Raw genomic sequence first — 25,211 nt, 5'->3', positions numbered from 1 at the left:
CCATCAACCACGGCTGATTTGCCCTCGACGATAAAAGATTAGACGTAATTTATTACCTAGCGATTCTTTTTTTTCGGAAAAATAAACGTAGTTACGGGATTTTAGCTAAGATCTCGTTAACGAATGTCACTAATTTAATACCTAGGCTTTAGATGCAATATTAGCGTGAAAAGAACGAGGCGAAAAAATTACAAAAACTGGAATATTTCTATAATATTTAATAGCACCAGATATGTATAAAAAATAGATTAACCATACACATTGATTCTATGAACTTGTATGGAACAGGCATATTAAGAACATTACCATCAAGATATGCTCTCAAGATATGCAGAAGACTGGCGAGAAATAGATGGAGACATCATTTTGCGCTGGATATATACAATGATAGTAAGACCTATAATTACTTATGGAGCAGTTGCTTGGTACACAAAACTAAAGCAACGTATAGCAAGACAAAACCTATGCAAAGTACAGAGACTGGCCTCTATCTGCGTCAAAGGTGCCATGAGAACATTATTCTCAACCTAATACCACTGCACCTTGCTGTGGTATTAGGTTGTTAACTCTGTAGATAATGCGACAATGATTAGAATGGTCATTGACGGAAACAGTACTGAGACAATTGTCAGCTCGGGGACATGAAAGACCCTCAAAAGGAAAATTCCACTTCTCCAACTCCCAGTGGATGACATACCAAGAATGTGGATTGGAACACTCAGAAAAAAATGCATTGTAAAATGCACAATAAATCACGTTAAAATAATTAACTCTTTCTATGGAATTCGATTTACCTAATTATTTGTTTCATAAACGATTGCTGATAATATAATATTGTTTTATATACATAATAAAAATTAAAGCATTCGAAATAAAGTGAATACTATTTTATCGGATATCTAATATTTAGTCCTTTTAAAGTAATTATTACCCTATATTTCCTAAAAGAACCACGTTCAAAATAAATTGGCATTGCCTTATTATTTTTGATAAGTGTTGCTTGTCTATTTATTCTAATAAGACGTCCTTATAATAAATTTATTTTAAGTATGAGAGTATTTTATTTCTATAAGAATTTCTAACAGTTTAGATACATTTCTGGTAGGCTTTTGCCACGTGATTAATACTCTCCAATAGAAAGTCATTCGAGATGGACATCGAAAGATGGTGTTTGGCGGGATTGACGGGATAAGCCCGATCAGCCACACATTTTTATATGCTTTTTGTCGCGTTCCATTATTTTGAATAGTGTGTTTTAGTATTTGTTTAGTCAATTATGTATGACAGTTGTTAATTACCTTCTGCTGCTATCCTCATTTCCGCTAGACTGCAGTTGACTTTTTCCTTTTCCAAATTGACTTCAAACCAGTTATCTTCGTACCAACCTGAAAAAAATATATAGTATTAAAAATAAATAAAAGTAAAGTTTTCTCATTAAAAAAATAATCTTTCTAATAAAAAAATAATACAGGGAGAATGCAATAGAAAAATCCAAAAGAGCACTTCAAACAAATAATTAATTACCCGTTGAGATTGGTAAAGAGAATTTTCAAAAAAAAAGGTTGTAGTAAGTCTCAAAATATTAACCCTAGAAATATTACCGAAAATAAAATCAAAAGCTACATTGCCTTACCCTTTATTAGTGGTCTATCACAACTGCTGCAAAAACTATACAAAACATACAACATTGTCATAATGTGATAAAAGTTACAATTTAACATCACAACATTTTTCAAAACTAAAAACTAAAACCCCAGCCAATAAAAAAGCAACGTCGTATATGAAATTCTCTGTAAAAATTGCAATGGTGTATATATTGGGCAGACTATCTAGTATCTAGAAAAATGTATGGAAGGACATGAATATGATAAAAAAAATGCAACAGCATTGACTAAACATGAATTGTCAACTGGACATACTTTTAATTTTGAAAGGGTAAAAATTATTAAGTCTGAGTTCAATACAAAAAAGGGAACTGTTAGAATCCATAGACATAAAAAACACCAACGCAGTAAATGATAAACAAGAAACGAATAACATTAGTAAACTATATCAAGCAGTGCTGGAATAGCCGTCCATCGGGCTACTTAAAAATAGTTAAAATTCTATGATGTACCTGTATATATTATGTTGTCTGTGTGTGCACGTTTTATTAACTTTTAAAAATTAGAATAAGTTTTAACAAAAATTAACAAATCTACGTTCAGGGTAAGTCATTATGGTATTATTGTATTTTTAACTGTTTTTTACATGTAAATATTATTAATTCTGATAGATGAAACAAATAGAATATTATTACTCATTATGAAAAAGACCAAGTTAATGGTCGAAAGGTCATGAAATATTTTTTCTTTTATCAATAAATAATAATTAATGGATTATTTCCCTCATCGTGAAATGGACCAATCAGCTGATCTAATTTTTCGAATGAATTTTGTTTAGATAAGTGATTAAATTCCAAGACCAGTTTAACCGCGATTATTTTTTCTACTTCCTTTTGGGTTTCCTTTTTGTCGTTTATCACTAATTCTGAGAGATTTTAGCAACAGTTCATTTAAAAACATTGATTTACAACTCATATGTATGACTTAATAACGATTTTAATCGGTGAAAACCCCATATTCGATATTATTTTCAACAAATTTGTGGAGAAAAATACCGTGTTTCGCTAGCTACTGTAATTTTGGAGTTACGATTTTTTAAAATTTTTAACCCCTTCCCATACCCCCTTACCAACTCTCCATCCCCACCAAAAACTAATGGCCAGATTTTCGGGTGCCACAGTATTTTTGAGCCAAATTTGGTTAAAATCGGTTTAGCGGTTTTTGAGTTATCGTGTTACAGACAGACAGACACCATGAAAATACTTTGTATTTAGGTCATTTATGACCCAGATAACTCATTTTGAGTGAAATTAAAAAAACTTTTTTTGCCGATCTTAATAGCCTACCATACCTGTTGGTGTGGTCGGCTAAAAATATCATGTTCTATTCAGTTTCTGATTCATCGGGAATGACTACAACTTTTGATTTTTAAATGGCACCTTCGCTATTTGTTACTTTATTCGATAGAAAATGGCACTCTGAATAGAATGACATATCAGATGTCAACTTTTGACATTTTCGTATATGGTTTATTTGAAATTGCAACGTGGGATTCATAACGACAATTTGACTCAAAATACTTAGTGTGTGGTACCAAATTATTCGTAAAAAATGCTTTTCGAAATATGCTAATGTGCCACCCCCGTTTCATTTGAAAATATTGAGATATCATTAAAAATATGATTTCGCCATCTTATAACTGGCCAGAAAAAGACACGAAAAACATTAGATGATCAAATCCCTTATTGCTCCTTTCTTAAAAATAAGTTTTTTGAACACAGACATGGCACTCTGGATTGAAATTTAAAATACGATTTTCTGAGAATGTCAACATTTTTTTGTCCTATTTTATATAATTTCTGGGGTATGTAAAAACGACATATAGGTATACAAAAGAAAGACAGAACGACTGGTCAGTCAATGTCAAAAACAAAGATAATCAGATAGTCGAATGTCGCTGACGTGTCATCAACAAAAATGAAGCGAATTTACTTATCCACTAGATCTAAGTGTAAACATTATTTTTCTTAAATATCAGTGTTACATAATTTGGTCACCCCGTATATATCAGATATAAATTCAATATAAGTTTGACATAGCAGCTTACTATAAGATTTTCCGAAAAAATAACTACTACCTTCAAACAAATTTGTAATTTTTTGTTGTAAAAGTAAAGATTCCAAACGAAACTGTATTTTTTTATGAATTAGTAGAATGTAGGTATTAAATTTATTTTAATTCACACTATTTGCGTGATTCAAAATATACCATCGTAAAAATAAACAATAAAAAACATTATTATTCAAATGGAATAATCATGGAACAATATACCCAACAATCGTAACAATCAGTATCAGTGTTGATGTTGCAACCAATTAGGGCTTTGCGTACTCTTAATGGCAACACAGCATAGTGCTTCAAATAAGAAAAGTGTACTATTGGTGCTTATCATGTTTTTTCCCTGGACCCTTCAAACATAATCAGTCAGCAAATAATAATTAAAGCAAATTTGTGTGCTGTTCACTGCGCATCGAGGGGCGTCTCTTATTTTATATTTCTCACGTCTCTAGCTATACTTGTTTAGTTGTACTCGTATTTCTGATATTACTGGTATTATGCCGGGTATTTACTATGCGGTCGCTGGAAATACCTTTTATAAAATTCGACTGTTCATCTAAATGTACAGGTATATACCGGATACCCTGATTTTGTTTTATTCTACCTATTGAGTACTTACCCACCGCCCGTGTCTCTTTTTTCAGGTAGAATGGCAGTGACGAAAGTGATTCTTCGTTGGGAGCTGTCTATTTCGATAAATGACTCAAACTTATGTTCTTTTTTTTAAACAGGCCACTCTATATATTATTTTTTATTTTATTTGCCTTATTATGAACTTTCGAAAATTATAATAAACTCTATATTTATTTATTTAGGTACTGCTAAACTGCTAAACGGCTCTTATAAAATAAGAGCCGTTTATTTAACTTAATTTTACCAGATAATTTTGATTTGCATCGTACTCGGCAATTTTGAAAAATTCCCGGGGTTTTACGGCGGAAGTCCCGGTTATCCCCTCCAACGAGGCAACAACGTTGCCCGAGCGCGTGTTTAGGGATATAATTCCCGCGCCCCAATCAGTAATCCGCCAAAATAAAAATTAAAACCTGCATTTCAACTACAGCTGGCGTTTTACAAATGGGAAGCGTTAGTATTTGAGTAGGGAGAGTGGAGTGGTTTTGAAAATGAACTAGACAAGAAGCATTATCACTTCAAAAATCTATAATTTTGTTTTTGTGTGTACAATAACCTAACAGACCTACAGTAGACATTTTTAACAATAGACCTATTCTTAAGAGTCCATTAAAAAGTAGCAAAATAAGCGTTCGGCATTTAACGTTTTATGTTAACCTGGTTATGTAATTTTACACAAATAAAGAAGGAAATTAAAGATAAAGGATTATGCTATATCCGTATTGTAGCAGATTTTTAGACAACTTCTTTATTTTTAAGATTCTGATAGTCATTCATCAACAAAATATTTTTTATGTTTGGACTAAAATTTCTCGAAAATAAAGACATAATTTAAAATTCCGTTACAATAGGGATTCCGTTATAATTTATTGGGAAATTTTATTTGAAAACTTTTTGTCTAATATAGATTATAATGGAATTAGGGACAATTTTTAAAATAGCCAAAATTTGTTTTTATCGAAATATCTAGTAAACCATGAACTTTTTAAAAAATCTGAAAGGCGCATATTTATGATCCCACAAAACTGCAATTCTTTCCCCATTTAACCGACTCTGTATCTCCAGTAGTTTTCGAGATAGCCATAGAGAACATCGTAGGAAACTTACCCTGTATACATAGGGTTGAATTAAAAATAACAAAGATTTCAGTAATTTTAAAACAAAGGAAAATTAATTATTTTTTGGCTCTCCCTGTGTAATATCCATTGAGTTGATAGACAGATCTTAATTAAGATTAAAATGTTCAATAATAATATAATTGAACAATTATGAATTATTCATGATTTTACCAATGCTTTGTTTTACCAAATTTTTTACCAAGATCACGTTTTTGTTATTTTTACATAATATATTATGTTTTATTTATTATCTCAAAAATTGTAGAGATAGGTAAAGTACGTCTAGTGGATTCTACTGGATCTGTGTCCATGAAAGGAATGCGGACAAAAAACATTTAAATAAACAGCAATATATTTTATAAATAATAATTATTGTCGAATTTTTATTGACGAGACGCGTCCGTCGTCTAAAGCCCCATACTCACACTTCGCCACTTCATGCCTTCGCTTCGTTACTTCACTTCGACCCATCACTTCGTTCCTTCATCCATTCAATGATTAGAAATTCGTCTATTATGCAACAACACACCACATAATATTTTTAATATAGCAGAATACGGGAAATTAAAACAACTTTGGTTGCACGCAGGGGCGCAACTAGACATATACTCATGGGGGGCTCAAATTTTTTGGGGGGCTTAGGTCACTATAAGATAAGATTCATGTGAGGTTAAAACCAGTTTTATACGACACGCACTGGTCATATGGGGTGGCTAAGCCCCCTGCCCCCCCCCCTCTTGTTGCGCCTCTGGTTGCACGTCATCAGTGACACAATGCGTATTATGATGTGCAACCAAAGTTATTTTAATTTCCCTCAATCTAGTAACCTCAAATTTTTTTCAAAAATCTGAAAGGCGCATCATTTTTATTTTATAAAGCTGTAATTCTTGTCGTGTCAAATATAAAAATTGAAGTTTAATAATATAAATTGTTTTTGTTCTAATAAAGCCGAATATAGATCAGTATGAATATACAAGGCACCAACAATAGAGTAAAGTTTATTATGTCATTTATATCGAAACTATGAAATATGACAGACTTATTAAACGTTGATGTCAATCCTCATTTCTTCAGATATTTTTGTAAAAGCATCGTGCACACTATTTTTTTTATTTTTGTCGCTACGATTACATAAACATGGACATGTATTTCTTCATAAATATGAAGGCACTATCCTCTTTTCCTTCCATTTTTAAGACTATTGTGTGTGATATCTATTTTTATATTGACTGGCGATTGCTAGATGAACAAGGTGTCCCATTTTTGTGTGTTTTATGGGGTTTCTGGTTTATGAGTCGAGATATAAAAATGTCGTTTATATTCACTGCTCTACTTATTATGAAACTATAAACAAGCTACACACATATTTGTCCTAGCATTCTTAGTTGAAATTTATTTCTTTCTTTTATACTTTTTATTTTTTAATTAGTAGAAATTTTTGCATTTTTCGACAACCTTTGTATCTCGATTATCTTATAACTTATCGAAAAGGTGAAAAGGGTCAGTGATGGGCGGTGGGTAAATACCCAACTTGTAGATAAATAAAATCTGGGTATATACCTGTACATTTAGATGAACAGCCTAATTTTATAAAGAAAGTTTTCGACAACCGCATAGTAAATACACGGTATAATACCAGGAGTATAACAATATATGTATATCAGGAGTATTGTAGATATATTCCTGATATTACTGGTATATTTCTGGTATTATTCCTGGTATTTACTATGGAGTCGTCGGAAATACCTTTTATAAAATTAGGCTGTTCATCTAAATGTACAGTACGTCTGTCCGTTCTGTAGCTACGGGGTATCCGCGAGAGGGGAAACGATTTTCTCTTGATGTTTTTCGTAAAAAATTTGACGACGCGTCCCATCAATAAAAATTCGACAAATTTGCAAGTAGCCAATAAAATGAGTGGGCGGAGCGATTTGCGGTGACGCACTCGTCAAATCGACGTATAAAATATATTGCTGTTTATTTAAATGTTTTTTTGTCCGCATTCCTTTCATAGACACAGATCCAGCAGATGTACTGTACAGGTATATACCGTATATCCAGATTTTGTTTCTCTACCCATTGAGTACTTACCCACCGCCAGTATCTCTTTTTTCAGGTAGAATGCAATGACGAAACTAGTTCTTCGTTGGGAGCTGTCTATTTCGAAAAATGACTCAAACTTATGCCTTTTTTAAAACAGGACACACTATACAGTGTATCCCAGAAATAAGTGCAAATATTTTAACTAGTAGTATAGTTCAACTCCAGAAACACGTCTATGAGGTTTCTTTCGCAAAAAAAAAATTGAAAATTTGAAATTTTTTGAAAAATATTTTGGAATTTTTTTTAGTTTTTAGTTAAAAAACATAATTTCTTGATAATATGGCAACATAGGTATTAGATTAAATTTACAAGAAAGAAAATCCAGAAAAGATCTAGTGGTTCTCCAAATTTTTGCAAAAAATAATTTTTTTTGGAAATTTTCAAAGTAAAATAACTCCGTTATTTTGGACTTATTTGAAAAACGATAAAGAGAAAATTTATTTCTGGGACACCCCGTATATTATAAAAATTATAAAGTTACTTTTACTAGATAATTTTGCTTTACATATTTGCAAAGTGATATTTTGATAAACTACACGGAAACTGAACTTGTGCTGCTTTTAAATAAAATGGCTCTCAATCAGAGTTATATTATAACTATACATAAAAATTAGCGTGGAGTAGCCGAGGAAATAGCCAATAACCAACATTTTACGTTGAATAAATTAGTTGATTGTTTTGATTACCTAATTTAAACCGATCATCTATGTTATAAATTTAAATAATGTATTTTTATCCCGTTTATGAAAATAAGTAGAAAGTATATTATATTTTTAGAAAGCCCTTCACAAGGAAAATAAAGTTTTTTTAATAATATACAAGTTCGAGTCATATTCAAAAAAAGACAGTTTCCAACGAAGAACTAGTTACGTCACTGCATTCTACGTGAAAACCTACCTACGGATCACCGTTTTCGCCTTTTCGATCTTTTCAATAAGTTATAAGATAACCGAGATACAAAGGGGATCAAAAAATGCAATAATTTTAGATTTGTCCTCTATTTTAGGAAGTAAGAGAGCTAGAACATATTATATTATGTATGTAGCATCTTCAGCATATGGCTTATTTGAAGTTGTATAGCATGAGGTTCATAACGATAACCGATAACTTGACTCGAAACACCAAGTGTGTGGTACTAAATTATTCATAAGAAAATATTTTTTTCCAAATATGCTAATGCGCCACAGTTGTTCCATTTGAAACAATTGAGATATGATTAAAAATACGATTTGGGCATCTTTCGAACAAGACGCGAAAAATATTAGACGATCAAAACTATGTTTCCAAAGCTCCTTGATTAAAAATTAGTGTTTTTAACACACTCTAGATTGAAATTTAAAATACGATTTTTTTAAAGCAAAAATGTCAAAAGTTGACATATGATATGTCATTCTATTCAGAGTGTCATTTTCTATGGAATAAAGTAAAAAAATACCCAAGGTGTAATTTAAAATTCAAGAGTTGTAGTAATTTCCGGCGAAAGAGGAAGTAACTAAAAACAATTTAATGCGTCAGTCAATCCTAATTTATGTCATATACTAACACACCCCAAGCAGCATTTGGACGTCGGGACAACGTTGTGTCACGCGACCAAACGTCGGGGCGCAACGTCGGCACAACCTCGTGCCAACCCTAGTCTGCACTAGTTTGGAGAATAATTTTTGGGTCGAAACGACGTTGGATACCGACGTTGGCTAGAAGCCTAATTTAGTACAAATTGCAACGTTGTTTAAAATCCTTATTCACAGAAATACAAGACTAATATGGCGTCTAAGTCGCGTTTTATCCTAAATTGGGATAATTATAGTAAAAATATTATTTTTATGATTTAGTTAGAAACATATGTCAGATGGCAGTGAAGGAAAACAAAAGAAAAGTATTTAAGTGTGGAGGATGTTTGAAGATCATAATTATTGAAACACTTTAACCGACTCTGTAACTCGTTACCCAAGGCAAAAAAGTTAAACGCAAACAACTTTATTGATAAATGTATTGTTTCTACTTTGAAAAATACTAATGGGCCTTAAAATTAAAGAAGTTTTAAAAATTTTCTGGAATTTTTTTTTTAGTAAAATGAGAATAATTTATTCGCAGTCGAAAAAATTGTTTCCGCGTGTGTTTTAGGGTCAAATATTTCAAGTTAATGTATTCAAAAAGCAGGAATTGCTATTTTAGGAAAGAAACATTTTCTTATTTAACAACATGGCGGCTTTCACTTTGTTGTTTTGGAGATTAAGATGGAGTAGTTCGAGTAGTCGCATACTGGACTAATAAAGTCGCAGTTCGGTCTTAACAGGTAGTATACTAGTCGCAAGATTGCCTAATTTAGTCATCCTAGAGTCTAGCTTGTGCCGCCCTCTATAATCTAAATAAACGAGGGAGTGGATAAACTATCGGTAATATATATCGATGTATACTTAAATTTAGTTTTATATGTACCTTTCTTATGTCCCATTTTAATTAAGTTTTTTTATAAAACAAAAACAGCACTGAACTGTCTGACTGAACAGAACAATGAAGTGAAAATTTAAGATTTAAGGTTATGGTTCAATACAGTTGCAAAAAGGTAGTGACTCGACGTCCTACCAACGTAAGAATAAGGAAATCTAAACAACGTTCGAATTAGTAAAACAGACGACGTTTGCATAACGTTGGAATAGGTCCTGAAACTGACGTCGAAAAACTCTATATTGTCCAACGTTGTAACTACGTTGTCCGAATCACCTAAAGATCACTTAAGCAAAAAGGTTACAAGACAACTTTATTCGACGTCGCAGAAGCTTCTACTTTGCTGTAGTACTAGTCCAACGTCGGCACAACGTTATAAAAACGTTTAAATTTATTTTAATACCCAAAGTAGGGAGCTAACTATTTTTTGTAACTAATCCAACGTTGTGTTTAGTAAACATGTGGTCGCAAGTCGTGAAAATGCTACTTGGGACCAAATATCATTTTTGTATCTGAACAAATAAAGAAGTCATAGGGGTGAGCCACTTTCGAGACGCACCCGGTATAAAAATAGATAGAACATATAAAAACTAACCAAACCGAATTCCTTAATATATAAAAAACATTCATACTTATAAGCTAACAATTTCATTTACTTTACAATATAATATTCAAATATATTACTCTAAGGAAATTTTTCAGAGCGTCAATCTTGATTCAGTGACCGTTAGTTGTTACTTGTCTCTGAGTCGTTGTTGCAGTTGACAGCGTGCTATCTTCTATTACATAATAGTGTCCTATATTTTATTGTTTAGAATGGGTAAGTACTTGTAGTTTATGTAATCAAAGTGTATGAAATGTATAATAGGCCGATTGTTTAAATTTTTTACTTATAAACATATACCGGGTGCATCTCAAAAGTGGCTCAGCCCTGTAACTTTTTTATTTTTTTAGATAACAAAGCGATATTTGGTATATTAGTATACCGGGTGTTGCATCGTCGGACGGGACATAGGAAATCCCATGTAAATTTTAATGGGGTCAATTATTGGCTTCCCTAATTATTTTAGAGAATAATTATATTTAGGTTTATTGAACAGCACTAAAACCCACATTCAAAAGAATAACTTTAAATATTTTTGATTAGCTCGTTTACGAGTTATCGCCGATTTCTTTTTAAATATTTCTCCTTTCTTATGGCTCTGTATTTACTTATGAGCACCAGTCAAGGTAAAAGATAACTGTCAAATGAAGTTGTCATTTCAGAAATTTACCTATTTAGAGCTTTATTATTATTGAAAACTCATTCCTACATCGGAAATCTTAAAGATGTATTTATAAATACAAATTAATATGAATTAAAGTAAAATAAAGTAAACAATTACAAGGTTAATTATAGTATTATTACAATATTCAATAACTTATTAATTTAGGTACTATTAAATTGTTAGAACTTTAGGATTTAAGAAGATGTTCAAATATTCCTCCATCGACTGCTAGACAATAACCCAGGCGATCATAAAATTCTCTTCTTAGCTTCTCTTCATTCGCTAGTTGGTAAAGTAAATTCTATTGCATTCGGCAGAAATAGCATTTTTTAACTCGTCTAGATTTGGGTATTTTTTATCCTTGTATATTGTATATCCTGTTTTTTAAATGGCCCCAGAGAAAGAAATCATTTGGCGAAATATCAGGAGACCTTGCTGGCCAATTTACTGTATGATTTAGGCCAATAATGTTTCCGTTAAAACTATTGCCTAAATATTCCCGAACAGCCAGGGTACTATGTGCCGGGCAGCCATCCCTTTGGTACCAAACTTCCTGATTTTCCCTAGCGGCATCATGTAAAGCAGGTAAAATATGATTTTAGAGTAGTTCCAAATAAGATTCTGCATTTAAATTTCGCGTAAGAAAGAATGCCCCGATAATATTGTGTCCGAATATCCCTGCCCAAACATTTAACTTCTGTGGATATTGCGTCTATGTTTCGACAAACCTGTGATGGTTTTTTTTGTTCCAATATCGATAATTTTGAACATTGGGTTCATTATTTAAGGTAAACCTGCATTCGTCAGTGAAACATATGTTTTTTAAAAATTCCCTATCCGTGTTTGCTTTTTCCATCATATCAAAACAAAACGCCTGCCGCCGTATTTCGTCCCCATTTCGTAGCTCTTGGTGCTTTTCATATTTGAAGGAATAGTATTTATGTCGTTTCAAAATTCGAAACGCTGTAGTGTGATCTATTCCTATTTCATCCTCAAGTTTCCTTGTGCTGATCTTTCCATCGTTCTCTTCCACGCACAATAAAACTTCCAAGTCGGTATCATTTCTTGCATCTTCTCTTTGTTCCTGCCTTGCTTCACATCTGCAGTTATTTATTAGGGTACCTTTGGTCTCAAATCTCTGGATATTCCTTGCGATTGTAGATTTTCCAGGTATCGGTCTATTCGGATACAGAGAAGCAAACATGTCCGACACCTTTTGATAACTATTTCCTTGATAATACCATTTAATCATCAATACTTTTTCTTCGGTAGTGTAATTCATGGCTAATATTTTCGATGTAGGTATGAGTTTTTAATAATAATAATAAAGCATTAAATAAATAAATTTCTGAAATGACAACTTCATTTGACAGTTATCTTTTATCTTGACTGGTGCTCATAAGTAAATACAGGGCCATAAGAAAGGAGAAATATTTAAAAAGAAATCGGCGATAACTCGTCAACGGGGTAATCAAAAATATCTAAGTTATTCTTTTGAATGTGGGTTTTAGTGCTCTTCAATAAACCTAAATAGAATTATTCTCTAAAATAATTAGGGAAGCCAATAATTGACCCCATTAAAATTTACATGGGAATTCCTATGTCCCGCTCAACGATGCAACACCCGGTATGATATAAATTAGGATTGATTGGCGTATTCAATTGTTTTTAGTCACTTCCGGTACTTTATTCAATAGATTTGTACTTTATTCGATAGAAAATGACACTCTGAATAGAATGACATATTTCATAAATATCTCAAGTTTTGACATTTTCGCTTACAAAAAAAATGTATTTCAAATTTCAATCTAGAGTGCCATGGCTGTGTTAAAAACACTAATTTTTAATCAGGGATCCTTGGAAAAATAGATTTGGTTATCTACTGTTTTTCGTGTCTTGTCCCTGGCTGGTTAAAAGATGCTGGTTAAAAAATAAATCATTTTTTTAATCATATCTCAATTTTTTCAAATGGAACAAGGGTAGCTCATTAGTTATTTGTTTTACAATCATTTATTTTGTTTAACTAAAAATAGTTCTTGGTCAAAAATTGACCAAAAATACTAATTTTGAGTGAAAAATATATCTTGAATTTATTTCATATCTATTAATTTTTTGATAAGAAAACTGTATTGTCTGTCAATATATTTAATCAATGCATGATAAAAAGTTGATTATGACACTGACAAGGAAATTATTTACAAATTGTAATGATGAATATCTATGTTCATAGTTAAAATGAAAGCACTGTATATTATGCATAATGTATATGTATGATGTAACAACTATTTTGTTATTTTTAAAATATTATACAGTGTGTCCGGAAATTAATGCAACAAAATTTGGTCATAGATTCTTGGAAATAAAATAGGTGACCCGTATTTTTTATTTTTGGCCAGTGGTCCCCCTTTTCGGATTTACAGCCCCCTGAATTTCGCCCCAAAAAAGAGTTTTTTTTAATATTTCAGGGCCCTGTTGGACGAAAATCACTGAATTTGGTACACGTTGTTTTACCATAAAATTACATTTTTTGATGCTATTAACTTTTTTTCTATTTTCGTCATTGGCGTGCCTACGGTATTTAAACTAAATATTATTGAAGAAAAAATGGTACGCCACTGGGTTTTTTTTATATAAAATGTATTTTTAAATCTACATTAAATTTGGAACAAATTTGATCTCTTGACCTTTTTACGTACGACAAACCGTTTTCGCGTAAAAAAATAAAAACCATTTTCATACATGGCCAAATCGCTAATAGCCTAAGAGCTGACGACATATTTAGAGAACATATTTTAGGCAAGCTAGAATAACTAAAAATGTATAGTTTATTAACTGTTGAACCCAGAATCCTAAGTCTGGCTGGAGGGTTGGGCGTATTTCGCTACTGCGCAACCCATAATATTTGCAAAAAAATAAATCCACAAAACATTCTTTAGGCAACTTGAAATTTGTTTATTCTTAAATTTTAGCATCTATTTAACCTAGAAATAAGTATGCCAGACTTTTTTTCGGGTTTAAAGTGTAACCATTCCAAATATGTTTAATTATTATACCTGGAAAACATACTTTAGGCATTCTAAAATTTTTACAGCGTGTTTATTAGATGATATTAAAAAATATGTGTTAATTGCCAGACGAATTCAATGGGATTTAATACTTGCCAGACGCGAATAAAGATTTTAAATGAGCGCGATAAGAAAGTATTATGAGTATCTATAAGCGCGAGAAAGATAGTTTATTGAGACTCGATCGGCAGCCGATGCGGCTGACGTAACAGCATTTTGGAGTCGTAAAAACTTAAAACTAACTAATATTGAATAAATAAAAAAAAACATTTTTTAATAAAAATGTATGATTGAAATCCTTTCAAAAAGAAGACTTTTTAATTTAAGTATTTTGTATCTGAAAGAATAGAAAGACGAATAATTATTTAAAAATTAGCATAATATAAAATATATTTTTTTCAAACGTCACAAAAGTATAATTATACAAAAGTATAATTATTATTATACTTTTGTGACATATTATATTATTATTAATTTTTACGACCTGATTGACAATATAAAAAAGGCATTTTAACGCCTAAGCATAAAAGTAAAGCACTTTTACTTACTTCTGAATCTATTTAGAAAGATTAACAATGGTAGGTACTTTAATAAAATTCCAGAATACTTATTTTTTAGCACTGTAGATGGTACCCTTTTGTCGGGACTACGTTTTCTGGTAAAACCACTTCTTTAAATTTTAAACCATATTGTTAGTGCACTTTTAAAAATTCTTTGCATTTTTGTAGTCTGCCTTCATCAAAAACAATAACTTTGTCAGTATAGTAAGCATACATCAGCATAGTAACTTTTTTACGAACTACACAACTTAAATGTTTTTTATCCATTGTGATTTAGTAGTTAGTAGCCAAATTAGTAGTTACTAAAATATTTATTTACAGTAATTATTCTAAACTATTTACACTATGCACGTCAATATTTATATTATAAATACATATTTGTACATGGTAACTTAATTCCAACAAAATAATCTCTGAATTAAAAGCCCGCAAATAATTCAAATGAAACCGAAAAAAAATTGTTTTTATGAAAATTTGAAGTACATACCCCAAAATACTGTTACGTCAGCCGCATCGGCTGCCGACGGGTCTCAATAAACTATCTTTCTCGCGCTTATAGATACTCATAAGACTTTTTTGTCGCGCTCATTTAAAATCTTTATTCGCGTCTGGCAAGTATTAAATCCCATTGAATTCGTCTGGCAATTAACACATATTTTTTAATATTATCTAATAAACGCGCTGTTAAAATTTTAGAATGCCTAAAGTATGTTTTCCAGGTATAATAATTAAACATATTTGGAATGGTCTGGTTACACTTTAAACCCGAAAAAAAAGTCTGGCACACTTATTTCTAGGTTAAATAGATGCTAAAACTTAAGAATAAACAAATTTCAAGTTGCCTAAAGAATGTTTTTTGGATTTATTTTTTTGCAAATGTTATGGGTTGCGCAGTAGCGAAATACCCCCAACCCCCCAGCCAGACTTAGGATTCTGGGTTCACAAGTTATTAAACTTTATTTTTTTGTTATTCTAACTTGTCTAAAATATGTTCTCTAAATATGTCGCCAGCTCTCCGGCTATAATATTTTAATGAAAATTTTCATAGCAAAATTTAAAAAACTGCACTTTAGGTTTTTGGGCATTTTGGTTCGCACTTAGATAATAAAAACAAGATTTCGGAAAATTAAAAATTATTTTAAACTTAAGTTTGCCGTTTTAAAAAAAATTGCCATAAATTTACAGTAAAATTTTAGCGATTTATTCATGTATGAAAATGTTTTTTATTCCTTTGCGCGAAAACGGTACGTCGTACCAAAAAAAAGCCAAGAGATCAAATTTGTTCCAAATTTAATGTAGATTTCAAAAATACTTTTAATTAAAAAAAACAGTGGCGTACCATTTTTTTCTTCAATAATATTTAGTTTAAATACCGTAGGGACGCCACTGATGAAAATAAAAAAAAATTAATAGCATCAAAAATGTCATTTTATAGTAAAACAACGTGTACCAAATTTAGTGATTTTCGTCCAACAGGGCCCTGAGATATTAAAAAAAACTCTTTTTAGGGGCAAAATTCAGGGCGCTCTAAATCCGAAAAGAGGGGCCACTCGCCAAAAATAAAAAATACGGGTCACCTATTTTTTTTCAAGAATCTATGACCAAATTTTGTTGCATTAATTTCCGGACACCCTGTATATTGACTTTTTACTAAATTTGACTTTTTTAGTCTCTTTCTGAATTAAAGATTTAAGTCCACATCTGTCTATTATACGGAGAAAAATAAGATGGTATTATTTTGCAGAAATTGATTTTCCACCCTATGTTTTAAAAAAGTCCGGAATTTAAAAAATACTTTGTTAGTTTATTTATTAGTCTATCTCAAATTGGCATGTCAGCGCCCATTAATTTTACTCCATTTTTAGTAGAATCTTTATCATATGATCAATTATCCTATAGAATTAATACTCCAATTTTATGAATCCTGTATATAGCTTTACGTCGAGAAATAATATTTAATTTAAGAAACGTCGTCACAGTGGCTTTTGAAATTCTATTTGATGTTGCCGAATCAATTACAATGAAAATTTAAGTAGAGTAAAACCTTTTCTAAAGACATACAACGTAAGTTTATAAGAAAATGACTGTCGGTCTATTAAAAAGATGTTATTTGTCAGTTTTCGATTTCAGTTTCGATTTTCTTAACATAAAATGAAAATTATAAACTGTTAAAATCATGAAACTTAAGTATGGAACATTTTATACACAAAAAGTGTTTAAAATTTTATATACAGGATGAGTGTTAAATAAGTGCAAAACATTTTAGGGGTCGTACATTTCGGCCCCAGAATAACGATTATGAGGTAAATACTTTTCGAATTTTTTGATTTTTTTTTAGTTTTTAGTTAAAAAAAATAATTTATTGATAATATGGCAACATAGGTAGTAAATTAAAGTTACAAGAAAGAAAATTCAGAAAAGTTTGCGGTGGTTCTCAAAATATTAACAAAAAATCATTTTTTTGGAAATTTTCAAAGTAAAATAAGTCGGTTATTTTGGATTTATTTGAAAAACGGTAAAGAGGAAATATATTTCTTATATCAAAAACTACCAGTCCTAAAAATATTTGCACTTACTTAAGACTCACCTCCCAAGCAGCATTTGGACGTCGGTACAACGTTGTGTTACGCGACCAAACGTCGGGGCGCAACGTCGGCACAACCTCGTGCCAACCCTAGTCTGCACTAGTTTGGAGAATAATTTTTGGGTCGAAACGACGTTGGATACCGACGTTAGCTAGCAGCCTAATTTAGTACAAACTGCAACGTTGTTTAAAATCCTAATTCACAGAAATTCAAAACTATAATAATATGGCGTCTAAGTGGCGTTTTATCCTATATTGGGATAATTATAGTAAAAATATTATTTTTATGATTTAGTTAGACATATGCCAGATGGCAGTAAAGGAAAACACAACAAAAGTATTTAAGTGTGGAGGATGTTTGAAGATCATAATTATTGAAACACTTTAACCGACTCTGTAACTCGTTACCCACGGTAAAAAAGTTAAACGCAAACATCTTTATTGATAAATGTACTGTTTCTACTTTGAAAAATACTAATGGGCCTTAAAATTAAAGAAGTTTTAAAAAATTTCTTTAGTAAAATGAGAATAATAATTCGCAATCGAAAAAATTGTTTCCGCGTGTTGTTTAGGGTCAAATATTTCAAGTTAATGTATTCAAAAAGCAGGAATTGCTATTTTAGGAACGAAACATTTTCTTATTCAACAACATGGTGGCTTTCACTTTGTTGTTTTAGAAATTAAGATGGAGTAGTTCGAGTAGTCGCATACCTGGACTAATAAAGTCGCAGTTCAGCCTTAACAGGTAGTATACTAGTCGCATGATTGCCTAATTCAGTCATCCTAGAGTCTAGCTTGGGCCACCCTCTATATTCTAAATAAACGAGGGAGTGGATAAAGTATCGGTAATAAGTCGATGTATATTTAAATTTAGTTTTATATGTACCTTTCTTGTCCCATTTTAATTAAGTTTTTTTTTATAAAAACAAAAACAGCACTGAACTGTCTGACTGAACAGAACAATGAAGTGAAAATTTAAGATTTAAGGTTATGGTTCAATACAGTTGCAAAATGGTAGTGGCTCGACGTCCTATCAACGTAAGAATAAGGAAATCGTTCATCAACGTTGGAATTAGTAAAACAGACGACGTTTGCATAATCTTGGAATAGGTCGTGAAAGTGACGTCGGAAAACTCTTTATTGCCCAACATTGTAACTACGTTGTCCGAATCACCTAAAGATCACTTAAGCAAAAAAGGTTACAAGACAACGTTTATTCGACGTCGCAGTAGCTTTTACTTTGTTATAGTACCAGTTCAACGTCGGCACAACGTTACAACAACGTTTACATTTATTTTAATACCCAAGATACGGAGCTAACTATTTTTTGTAACTAATCCAACGTTGTGTTTAGTAAACATGTGGTCGCAAGTCGTGAAAATACTACTTGGACTTGTAGAGTCCAAAAAGCATTAAGAGTCCATTTCGCTAATCCGAAAAAGTAGTAAAATAAGCGTTCGGCATTTAACTTTTTATGTAAAACTGGCTAGGTATTTTTACACAAATGAAGAAGGAAATTAAAGATAAAGGATTATACTATATCCGTATTGTGGCACATTTTTAGACAACTTCTTAATTCTTAAGATTTTGAGGGTCAAACATCAACAAAATACAGGGTGGTCCGAATTGTATTCCAAAAACTTCGGCAGCATATTCTGCAGATAAAAATAGGTAAAAAAGTTCGTATAAATGTATGTCCTAAAATGCTTAGTTTCGGAGATACAGGGTGTAAAAATTTCATTTTTATTTCGATTTTTTCCAAATAATTTCTGAAGTAACGTCAATATTTAGATGAAAATTGGTTTCTGGGAGTTTTTTGACGTGAGAAATTTGATTTTGATGTCAATATGACTCCTACTGGTAGAGGGCGCCACCTACATGTATTTTAACTGTTTTGAAGCGTAATAACTTTTTGTCCGTACCTGCATAAAACTACTGAGGGAAAAAATATACATCTCTGTGATTTTTTACGTAAGAAATATCTCTTTATAAAAATCGCTACGAGCAACCGTTCTCAAGATATTTAGAATGGAAATAGTCAATACCATGCCATTATTAACGAAAAATAAACACACGTTGAGTAGATAGTTATTTCACTTAAATAATAAATTTGGGAAATTTTTATTTTTTTAAATTATTCATATTTTTTCTGCGAAAAAATGATGACAAAACAGTTTTTGTTGAACTTTTGGTACAAAAACATTTCAAATTTATGATCTCAATCTAATAACTATTTAGTCAACATGTTTAATTTATGTCAGTGATGACAGGTATTGATAATTTCGATTCCAAATATCTCGAAAACCATTACTCGTAGCGATTTTTACCAGGAGACCTTTTTTACGTAAAAAGCGTCGTAAATGTAGTTTTATACAGGTAGGGGAAAGGGGGGCACTTTCGGCCATCGGGAACATTCGGCTACTCCAATTATTTCATAAACTGTTTTCAATTTAGCGCCAGTTTTGCTCGTAATCTGTCACTTATCATAAGTGTCCATTCGGCAGTTGAACATTGATGGTGTATAGGTGATAGAAAATATTTTGTGAAAAAAATTGGTTTTACAAGCGACAAGGTTAGATTTTTTTGCCCTGTATTTTCCCTTATAAGTTGTGCATTTTTTGTTCGATTGATCGATTGGTTTATAGGTCATATGTTAGTGGAGAAATCTCGCTTTTGATTTCTAACAAAATTATAACCTCAAAACCTCTGTTTACAATTTTTTCGTGTTCAAAACCTTATTTTGGTCGGGTGGGTAACATTCGGCTATGAAAGGTGGGTAACATTCTGCTATTAGAAATATCCGAGAAGGATGATATTGTTAATGGCAATTTTGTGCTCGTGAAATTCGTGGTTTTGAAGTCTGATATTTATTATATTGGGAAAGGGGACATCAAATAATTTTGTGTTTCCTTATGCTGAAGACATCGCCTTGATAGAAAAAAAGATATTGTTGCCCTTTTACCCCCTCCTATTATGCAAGGTACCTACTTCAAGAGTTGCGAATTTCCAGAAGTTTAATGTTAGTTTTCGGGGGTTTAACTATGCATTAATTATTTATTTAGTGACTAAGAACAAAAGATGTTTTGTTCAGCTAGTTTTAGTAGCGATATTATTATCATTTATCCTTAACAACCTTATGTTTTATCTTTATTTTGAAGTTTATTATAGAATTTAAGAAGTTTTATTCAGCTAATTTTAGTAGAAATATTATTATCACTTATCCTTAATAATCTTGTGTTTTAAGTCTATTTTGAATTTTGATGTTCTTTCCGAATATTAAAATATTTGTAACGTTATTTTTTTTTATTTTGTTATGCTTTAGACAAATATGAAACAATGCCGAATGTTCCCCACCACATAGCCGAAACTGCCCCACCAGTGCTGCCCCACCTGCACCCAGTACATTCAGCTAAATATCAAAAAAATTATAATCTTAAAATTTTGATATTTACACTTTACTTAAAACAAATTCGTAATAGACAACACTTCCATCACTTCCTATTAGTTTTTTCTAATTTTTTACTGTTTTGCCAAATTTGTTGCCCAAAGCTAAACATGCCGAAAGTGCCCCCCTTTCCCCTACGGACGAAAAGTTATTACTCTTCAAACTAGTTAAAAAATATGTAGGTGGCGCACTTTACTATAGTAAACGCCACGAATGTTTGGAAGTGATTCTTCGGTCGCTACCATGTGAACTAATCTGTTCAAGGTCACATAAAACTTAATTCCAGTGCCGTGGTGTTTCAAGTCATATAATAATCAATACATAATCTGTTGTTTTAACTGTCAAAGTCTTATCACAACATATATTTGGTTATAAATATGAAATGGAATGCCCCATTGGTCGCACTGCAAGCACACCAATGGACTGACGCACAAAAACGAATCAATCAAAGAAACGCGATATAGTATCGTCTTTGTCAATCACGCTAACATTTGAGAATAAGTAGGAGGAGCGCAGGCAGATGATTAGACCGGGCCATTAAAAACCTACGTCTGCGTTAAAAATTTACGTTTTTAATGTAAAAATGATAGCGCGCGTGTCGATTCTAACTTAATCAAGCGATGAATCACTCCCAAACATTCGTGGCGTTTATTATAGTAGGAGTCATATTGACATCAAAATCAAATTTATCATGTCAAAAAACTCCCAGACACCAATTTTAATCCAAATATTGACGTTACTGCAGAAATTATTTGGAAAAAATCGAAATAAAAATGAAACTTCTACACCCTGCATCTCCAAAACTAAGCATTTTTGGACATACATCTATACGAACATTTTTACTTATTTTTATCTGCAGAATATGCTGCCGAAGTTTCCGGTATATAGTTCGGACCACCCTGTATAATTTATATGGTTTTGTAACAAATTGCTCGCTCTGCAAACCTTAATCAAGTCTTAATCAAAGCACGTGTGTTGGGTGTGAATTTTGGGTGTGGCTTAACACGACATGATCGGGCTAAGCCTTAGGCAGATTTCTGAAATATAATATACAGGTGGTTTTAAAAAACATGTGCCATCTCTCGTGGGGAGATTCCTCACGAAAAAAATAAGATTTATTTTTTATATAAACATACACATAGGTCCGATTCTGCTTTGTTTCGCAGCTACAGGGTGTTGTTTTAATAATCTTTCGATTTATTATAATTTCCTTCCAAGTACTTTTAGTGATTCGTATGAAATTTTGAGGATAAAAATTGTTATACGTGCTACATATTTTAATGCTAAAAAGTGTCGATAAATTCATCAGGAACGTGCATATGGGTTATCACTGTAATATTTAAAAAAAATCATGTGCGCCACTGACTTTTTTCTTTTGATATCAGAATCGTGTAGGCCGTTTAATGCCAAGTAAAACTTATCTCTTGATGTTTTGTCGAATTTGGCCTCCTTGATGAAATAAACGCAATTTTATTAATCACAATTAATAAAAATAAAATTAATAAATTATATATTTTACCTAATTTATTATTAAATATTATTACTATTAGTTATTATTACTATTATTCCAACCTACAGCAATTTCAAATAAAAATAATTGGATCTAAGATAATTACAAAAAACTAATTTTAAAAAATTTTAACATCCTGTAACTCTAAAACTATGGATTTCCATACCCATGTTTATAGGAACTTTTTTTCATATTTTTTGATGAGGAATCAATGAGTACTTATTTAAAACTTTCGCATGTTAAGGATATTAAAAATTTTTAAATGTTGTGATTAGACGTGGTTTGATAAAGGCAAATTAATAAAATTGCTCGTAAAATTGCGTTTTCCGAAGGAAGCCGAAATCGATAAAATATCAAGAAACAACTTTTAATCGGCATTAAACTACTTATACTATTTCGCTAACAAGAGAAAAAAAAAATCAGTGGCGTACATGCTTTTTTTAGAAAAATATTACAATGATAACCCATATGCGCGTCCCTGGTGAATACGTGGACACTTTTTTCGCTTTAAAATATGTCGCATTTATAGTAACTTTTACCCTCAAAATTTCATTCGAAACGCTAAAAGTTCTTGGAAGAAATGTATAATAAATAGAAAAATTATTAAAACTTTAACACCCTGTTGCTACGAAACAAAGCAGAATCGGACTTATGCTGATATGAAAAATAAATCTTATTTTTATGTAAGGAATATCCCCATGAGAGTTGGCACATGTTTTTTGAAACGCCCTATACAGGGTGTCCCAGAAATAAGTGCAAATATTTTAACTGGTAGTATAGTTCAACCCCCGAAACACGTGTATGAGGTTTTTTTGCGAAAAAAAATTTTGAAAAATCGAAATTTTTTTAAATTTTTTTTAGTTAAAAAACGTAATTTCTTGATAAAATGGAAACATAGGTATTAGATTAAATTTACAAGAAAGAAAATCCAGAAAAGATCCAGTGGTTCTTAAAATTTTAGCAAAATTTTTTTTTTTGAAATTTTCAAAGTAAAATAAGCCCGTTATTTTGAACTTATTTGAAAAACGATACAGAGAAAATATGTTTCTTTTATCGAGATCTACCACCCCTTAAAATACTTCCACTTATTCCCGGGACACCCTGTATATTTCCATCGGCCACACACCCGCTTTACCCGACATCTGAGAACAGTTCAGCGTAATAGACCCGAACAGTTCAGCGTAATAGACTCTTAAATATACATATATGCGGTTCTACTTAAAATAAGCACATTGTCAGCCATTTCCATTTAAACAGGAAGTTAACGCTAACTTCTAACCTTTTTTTATATAAAACAACTGTTTTAAAGCTGTTCACACACAGAAATTCAATTTACCATCTTTGGAGTGGTAGATGGGGCTGTAGGTAAAAATTGTTTAGTTGTATTGTGGATGTTAGCATATTTTTTTAAATACAAATATCAATTCTACTTAAACTACTACTACTACTACTTTACTAAATATCAATTCTTTACTTTATTTCAGTTATCGCTTCGTTTAAACAACTATTCAAGATAACTAAAAACTATCGTGCTGGATTTTATAGAGGAGGCTCGCCTACCAATCTGAAAAATTCTCGAAATAAAAACAATCGATATCAAAAATGAGTACCCTGTAGTTGAAATAGAAATACTTCGTCCAGTTATAGATGACGATGATGGTATGATTGAAACCAAAGAAACTCGTGTTGGTACCGAAGACGAAGATTTATCAGCTAGTTCACAAAATAACGAAGAAGCTAGAGAAGAAACTCCTCTAAGTGATAGTAGTTCGTCAATTAAGATTGAAATTGGAACGAGAAGAACGAAAAAGCAGAAACATCTTTCTCCAGACTCTTTAGAGTTAAAGAGTTTTCTCAAGAGTAAAATTACAATTGGTGACGATCACTACTCTTATAACATTCGTAAAATAAAACAACAACGATACGGAGAACGTCATCATAAACACTCCAAAGAAACACTTTTTGTTTTTGGCCTTAAATTCTGACAAAATAGCTTCAAAGTCGAAAAGGGAAAAATTGTTTCAAAATTTTCCATCAGTTGTTCAGGATGTTCTGGAGGAGTTGTCATCTGGTCAGAATAATATATATATATATAAGGGTATAGTAGATATATTGTTGATCAATACCGATGAAGGTGATGTCAGAGGCGAATTGATGGAAGCACTTGAGAACTGCAATTTTATTGAAGTAAGTTAACATATTTTTTATGAACGTTTTAGGTATGTTTTGTTAGAAACTATTTTAGTTTTCTATTTAACGAATTAACTAATTACTTTTGAATTGTATTGAAATTTAATAACGCAAAAATAAATAGAAATTAACACTGCATAATGTAGGTTTATTTTATAATTAATATTTTTTAATACGAATATAATTTTTTTATAAAATTTCTACAGTGTTGCAGAAAAGTCTCCAAAACATATCTACTCATAATTTTTTAGATAAACAAAAATTTAACTGCGATACGTAATTTCACCTGTTCTGATAATAAAAAATGATGCTTAAGGTACGTTCTTACTGACACTGTATTTATTTTTTACAGCGCAAAGGGGAGGCCTTTTCGGGTAACGGCTACCGCCAAGAAACGAAAAAGTACCGAACAAAAAATCCAACACTTCCAACGTGGCGATACAAACAAAAAAGCTAAACAAACTTTTTACTCCGAAAAGGCTAATAGTAAAGCAGCTGAAGCATTCTAACCAAAAATGGGAAACCCATGTATTTTATGTATTTTATGTATTTTATGTATTTTATG

At 31.5% G+C, this 25,211-nt stretch overlaps 1 protein-coding gene and 1 long non-coding RNA gene across 2 annotated transcripts in view; one reads left to right on the top strand and one right to left on the bottom strand.

Annotated features, from left to right (window-relative positions):
- LOC115890425 (gamma-aminobutyric acid type B receptor subunit 1) overlaps positions 1-25,211 on the bottom strand; it is a 635,424-nt gene that overhangs the window by 128,775 nt on the left and 481,438 nt on the right. Inside the window, exon 6 of the mRNA XM_030910650.1 lies at positions 1,299-1,385. Within this exon, the coding sequence (XP_030766510.1) occupies positions 1,299-1,385 (87 nt within the window). The remainder of the gene's footprint in view (positions 1-1,298; positions 1,386-25,211) is intronic.
- LOC115890427 lies at positions 10,735-25,132 on the top strand. The gene is made up of 3 exons (XR_004051637.1): positions 10,735-10,844; positions 23,941-24,643; positions 24,999-25,132. It is a non-coding gene; the product is annotated as an uncharacterized LOC115890427 (long non-coding RNA).

The sequence above is a fragment of the Sitophilus oryzae genome, unplaced genomic scaffold (genome assembly GCF_002938485.1).
Source record: "Sitophilus oryzae breed Bouriz unplaced genomic scaffold, Soryzae_2.0 scaffold_864_pilon_pilon, whole genome shotgun sequence".
NCBI classification, from domain to species: domain Eukaryota; kingdom Metazoa; phylum Arthropoda; class Insecta; order Coleoptera; family Curculionidae; genus Sitophilus; species Sitophilus oryzae.
The sequence above is the reverse complement of the archived record's forward strand: the minus strand, read 5'-3'. Positions and strand labels throughout refer to the sequence as shown.